Here is a 6,268-nt window from a genome sequence, read left to right on the forward strand (position 1 = left end):
AATTCACCAAAATGCCACTGGTGTGCGATTTATTCAACAATATTACACAGAGATGAAACAGTATTTTATATGCATATGATTAGTTGCAGGTCAGTGTTGGGAAGATGAGGGAGTGGTTTTGGGAGAAGGGGGTGTGGTCACAGGTTTTGTGGCTGCAGATGAGGGAATCTCCACCTGTAAGGCAGAGAAGTTGACCACAGTTACACTCCGAAAAATTGCAGTATGAGCAGAATGATCAAAAGTACTGGATTAGTCAAGTTCACATTTGTCTTACCAATTTCTCAGCTCTCTTCCTCAGCTTCCTCCACATTGTGTGGTGAATCTGGAGGAAAAAATAAAGAAGGAAAAAAAGACACATTTGTAGGACATAAGAAGCAGTTCTGTTCAGTCTAATTCTTTAAAGCTCTATAATATTGTTTAAAACACACTCATTAAGAGGCTCACTTGTCATCCATTAGTTTGGTACAAATACAAATGCTGTTTTCTCAGAGTCATTGCTATTCTTATACATGTTGCTATTCTTATATATGCTTCAACAGAGGTGCCAACCCTGTTTTTAAGACATTATCATCTATACTGGTATAGCGCACAGTTAACGAAAATGAACTACTTCCCATTTTTTTAAAGATGTAGCTTCATACCAGTATACAGTCATATATAAAAGGGTACTTCTGGGAGAACCCTTAAAACAGCGAGTTTCCCTTTCAGAAACATTCCAAGTAGAAGCTCTTTAGATAACTAGAATCTTTATCCATTCCAAGATCCCCTGAGGAACTCTCAATTCAGAAATAAGGTGATGAATCCATTAATCAGGGAGTCAGAGATATATTAGATAACCAAATTATTAACCTACACCATGCTTCTTTATGTGATACGCATGCACCGTTGTAATTTCTGTGTATGATGTATGCCTTTGTAACAGTATGTCATTTATTCTGTTTATGATGACTTTTTGTAATTTTTACCAGTATACAATCAAGTACATGATCACATGTTCTTTACTCTTTCCCACACAAACAGCTGGATCATTCTACTGTACCGTGAGGTTCAGGGGAAGTGAGAGGCCCTGGGCTCGGCGTCGTAAACCCCACTGTCCTCCTCCCAGTGTATGCAGTGCTGTTACTTCATACTGACAGCACAGACCTGTTCTGGCCACCAGGGGGCCCTCGGACAGAGTCACATGCTCCCCACACCTGACAAACAACAAGGTTCTTATCAACACTGTTGGCAAATTTTCAAGTGACTCAAGTCAGAAGGAGAAATTGTGAATTGTTCTGTGCTTCCATCACTTGCTTTTAGATGCTATATTTCATCCCTGATAATAGCATTTTTCTATTTATTCACTGACAGCTCTGCATTGCAGATATTGTGTTTTCTTAAATTTGTTTCTATTCAGCTTTTCTTATGTATACATTTATTACATTTAGTACATATAAAATTAAGGGCGGTATAATAATACAGTATATCATTATTGCACTAATGGCATGAGTTTAGCTCATAATAAGTATCTGAAGATTTATGTACGTGAGTACATATTGATTGGTGACCATGGATATATATCCAGGATTGTCTAGCGGGCTACGCGTGTTTGTTTTGTGTGTTTGTTTTGTGTGTACTTACCTGTATAATGACACTGTGCCACTGGGGCAATTAGCAGCCATTTCTTCCACCTCCTCTTGTTTATATCTGTATGGTGGAAAAAAAAGTTTTTAATATGTTATTAAGAAATGTGATGTGTGCACGCAGATTTCAACTCATGAAGATAATTACGGAAATATATGGTTATTTTCCATAACCAACTTTTTACAGGGCAGAGCAAGTTCAGATACTGCTCAAAACAGAAAACAATCTAACTGTCTAAGAATTTGTCATATTCTGTATGACTGTAGCTTAATACCATAACAAATTACACATTAAATTAGGATTAGTTCTTCCATTCCTCAATAACTATCCTATATTGTAAATAGTGTCTAATTGGTTTGCATGCACCATGTACATGGGGGGAAATGTAGTAAATCCAGTCCATCCAGCACCTCTGTGATTTTAGACATTTAGACATGAAAATGTCTGACACATGAATGGCAGACTTGCTCATTTGGTGTAATACTGTTCCACTGGCTAACTGACGGTAGATATCAGAAAAATGAGTACATACAGCCTGCTTTTAAACTTAACTGCTCTTCAGTCAGACAGGAGGAGGTACCTGCTATGAGAGAAGATCTCCAATGCTACAGGGGGCGTCACCTCCAGAGGCTCCCAGGGTAAATCTTTAAGCATGAGCTGCTGAGCTTCACGAGTTAATGAGCGTAGGTTTTCCTGTGGATCAATCAGAGGCAGACTCAAAGAAAGTTGCACACAGGTTTCATCATTATCCATAACGGCTAAGTATGCAGGATTTCCCAGTTCGTCTCTGAGAGTTATGATAAAAAGATGTTAATCCCACTTGTATTTGTCCTGTACGTAAGTTTATGTTTACAGAGGCCTTATTGTTTGAACTTGCCATCAAATAAAACTGCATTAAGCCAAACTGAATGACTGAATTACTAAAACATAATGTTTCATAAAGTAATATTAACAGTTATTATTTGAATTATTATTTAAGTACTAACATTACGATCATACTAAACATGCATTACAATATACCGACCTCTGATGGAGTCCAGGAATCTAACCGAGGATCCAGCACCACGTCACAGCAGAAAGCACCAGCGGTCACTAAAGACAGCAAAGAAGCATTACAGCCAGTACTTCCACATGCCCAAATGAGCATATAAGCCTTGTCTACATATGTTACATTATGTTTTATCTGCTATAGCAGATATAGATCACAACAGGCAACGAAATATGATCAAAATAGCCTCATATATATGTACTCTAGACTTATTGGGTGATACTGACTAAATGATATTTGACCTTAAACATATGTGGACACTGTAACTGTTGACACACTTCAAAAAAAAATCAAAAACAAAATATCATTTAACATGCATGCAACACACATCATATCACATAGTTATCAGGCTTTTTCAACAATAAAACATTTCAGCCTGTAATTTTTGCCACATAGGTTTTTGAGAGGATTTTACACAAATCATTTTGCTAATCCTCTTGAAGGGTGCCAATAATTCTGATATGTTCTGACTAACACCCAAGTTAGTGTAAATAACAGGAACAGCAGATGGAGCTAAAATTTGGTACACTGTAATATTATTGAGTAATTTCTACATAAGGTTGAAACGCTTGTCTGTTGCTGTGTGTGTTTATTGTGTGTTTATGCTCTGAAGCTTTCACTGTGTACCAGGAACTTCAGGAATCTTCAGCAGCTCCACAGTGTACTCTTCCTTAAAGGCGTCATCAAGCACTTGGCCCAACAAGGCTGCACAGGAGCGCCAATACGCCTAGCACACAAAGACACGCATTGATAACGCACAAAAATGTTTGTTCCCATTGCTGCATCTCAAATTCACAACATTTCAGTAGAGGTTCAGTACCTGGTTAACGAGCTGAGGATTGGCGTCTTTGAATGTCAGCAGTGTGAGCGAGCAGGAGCGAGTGAGCGGACGATGCATGTGCCATGGCTCTCCGTCCACCAGGGCGAGAGCTGCACTCGTTACATGCCACTCTGTCAAATCTGAAACGCAGAGTAATACGAACACAGAATGAAGAGATGGGGAAAAAAATGAAAGAAACACAAAACAACTAACACTCAATTCAATTTTAGTCATTATGTTTTTAAAGTGGTATCATTTATTTCAGCATTTTTAAGTAAAGCACTGTATTTACAGAATTTGATAACACTCCCTACAGTGTGAGAAAAGCCATAAACTGTTCCACGCACAACGCCTAAAACTTTTACTTCCTTACTGTTATCACTAAAATGAACTTATTCTGGCTCATGCAGCATCCAAAACCACATCTAGAGTCCAGTAACAAAGAGTCTTAATTACTCTGAAAAATTCACACGCCACACATATTTGGCAAAGCAGTAATTACAACTTGGACCTTGTTCACAGATGCTGTTCTTGAGTCCTCATGCTTTCCATCAATATCAAAGGATGGCCTAGTTAATTGCATCGTAATGCACCAGGACAGCTAGGTGCTGATTTCTTCAGTGGAATTGGGTAACTTTTAAAATGCTACATGCTTTTTGTCCACGACTTAGGGAATTGGCATTTTGCATACATTTGATTAATAGTATCTATGTATGGGACTGCCTGGGAAACCACATCAGATATCACTTCTGGTTTAAGAAACTGTGAATGTACGTATTTCCCCATAACAATGTAAAAATGAGTTTATTTACCTTTTCAACTTGCCTAGTCTTTCTGCAAGATTATACTAGGCAAACAAGGAGCCAGGTTAACAAACACGACTGCAAACTCTGCATATTACTGACAACTTCTGACTACATCACAGCTAGCACTACTTGAAATGAAACATGAAAGAAGAAGAAACAATTAAATGTAGCGTGTTTTAGTATGTAAGCTGCTTCTAAGACATACTACTTATGAGCACTTTCCCATACAGATTAGAATCTATGGTCCAGGGCTCCCGAGTGGCACAACAGAAAAGCGTTCATTCTATTGTAGGGGGATCACGAGTTCAAATCCCCATAATGCCACAGTCATCCATGGCCAGGAGTCAAGAGAGCTCTCAAGAGAGTGTGGGAGGGATGGCATACTCTTTCTCCCCTGTCAATCACAGCAACACTAGCCAGTCGTGGGCATCTGTGAGCTCATGTATGTGGAAGAGGGCAGATAGTGCTTTCCTCCAAGTGTGTGATGCTGCCCTGTGATGCAGCATGAGCAGCAGTTTAAAAAGATGCAGTGGCTGGATTCGTGTGTGTCAGACGAAGCCCATGTTAGATTTCTCTGGTTGGTAACTATCTCATGATTAAAAAGAGCTGGCTGGTGGGTGGGTGGGAACTGGCAGGTGACCAAACTGGGGAAAAAAAAAAAAAAATCTATGCTCCAGCTGGGTGATTATCATGTGCCTTATGCGTATTGGACGTACTGCACAATAAGATAAATCCCTTCCCCCAATCTTCTGCCTGCAGGTTTTCATCCCAGCCAAATACCTAAATTCACAAATACCTAACACTCATTTGAAGAGAACAAATCAAACAAGTGGAATCCCAGTTATTTGGTGAAAAATATTAGCACTGTACAAAACCAGTGTATAGTCAGGTGTTGCAGAGTATTCGATTTACTCACGTCTTGCGCAGCTATATGGCGTGGACATGCCCTTGTTCATCACCAGAAGTGTTCCCTGTAGCCCGGGGGCATCCATAGTCACCTCGATTTTCTCAACACGGGGATACAGTGAGCGCTGGCGAGCTTGCTCTTTAGAGAACAGGGTACTACGCCAACTGCGCAACTCAGACGCAGAAAGCCGCTCAGCTGCCGCACTGGACACCAATCCTGCAAGGAACACACACACGTATAACAGTTTTTTTAATTTTTTTTTTTAAAGCTAATCATAGGCCTACTGATTATTTACTTAATAATTACATAACAGAATAAAATAACACAACACAATAAACACAATACGACAAGCTTGCAGTTGAGTACGAGATAGATAAAGTATATACAGGTATAACGTACAGTACCAGTGAAGCTTAGACACACCTATACATGGAAGGATTAATGGCATCAATGAGGATAAATTTAATTAGATGTGTCCAGACTGATAAATGAAAAAGAAACACTCAGGTGGAAAAGACTGACAATCCAGAGAAAAGGGTGGAGGCTGATGAAGTGAATAAGGGTGTGATGGATAGGTCACAGAAACCTTTTTGCCTGCTACCATTAAACATTATTATGATATCAGTCTCTTAGGAAGAAGAAAGCTTTTGTTGCCACTGTCACCTCTGATTGCTCAATGGGAATCTAAACCTACATTTGGATTTCTGTAAAGCTGTGATCTTTGTGATCATGTTTACTGCTAAAAGCACAAATACACAAATAAAAGTGAATGGAAAAGTAGGTTCATGTCATCCAGGTTGGAGATGCTGTTGAACTCCACCAGTCCAGCCACTCAGACAAGGTCAGCAGGTTAGTGTGGGAATGAGATTAAAGAGACACACTTACGGCGCTGCACCGTTTGACAAACTCTCCCACACGCCATGTCAAATCCTCTTTCAAGCGAACACTGATTTAATTCACGTAAAACAACACATATACAAGACGCTGTAAACTTAATAACCAGTCAATTACTGCGCATAGAACGCGCCATGCTTTGACATCCGCTGTGTGTCCACCGTCATAAT

At 39.5% G+C, this 6,268-nt stretch overlaps 1 protein-coding gene across 1 annotated transcript; it reads right to left on the reverse strand.

Annotated features, from left to right (window-relative positions):
• On the reverse strand, positions 1-6,268 carry mrpl39 (mitochondrial ribosomal protein L39). The gene is made up of 10 exons (XM_026931713.3): positions 6,090-6,268; positions 5,214-5,420; positions 3,492-3,631; positions 3,299-3,398; positions 2,648-2,715; positions 2,204-2,316; positions 1,621-1,686; positions 1,040-1,193; positions 275-322; positions 1-174 (listed from the first exon to the last, which is right to left on the reverse strand). Exons 1-10 carry the CDS (start codon positions 6,124-6,126, stop codon positions 91-93), a joined length of 1,017 nt encoding a protein of 338 aa, XP_026787514.3. The 5' UTR covers positions 6,127-6,268; the 3' UTR covers positions 1-90.

The sequence above is a fragment of the Pangasianodon hypophthalmus genome, chromosome 26 (assembly GCF_027358585.1).
Source record: "Pangasianodon hypophthalmus isolate fPanHyp1 chromosome 26, fPanHyp1.pri, whole genome shotgun sequence".
In the NCBI taxonomy this organism is placed as follows: Eukaryota; Metazoa; Chordata; class Actinopteri; order Siluriformes; family Pangasiidae; genus Pangasianodon; species Pangasianodon hypophthalmus.

Excerpts from the sequence above, each read along its gene's own strand:
- mrpl39 (XM_026931713.3), bottom strand. The coding sequence starts at position 6,126 with ATGGCGTGTGGGAGAGTTTGTCAAACGGTGCAGCGCC. Across the intron at positions 1,687-2,203 it reads GAGATCTTCTCTCATAGCAG|ATATAAACAAGAGGAGGTGG; the intron begins GTACCTCCTCCT and ends TCCACCATACAG. Across the intron at positions 175-274 it reads GGAAGAGAGCTGAGAAATTG|GTGGAGATTCCCTCATCTGC; the intron begins GTAAGACAAATG and ends TCTGCCTTACAG.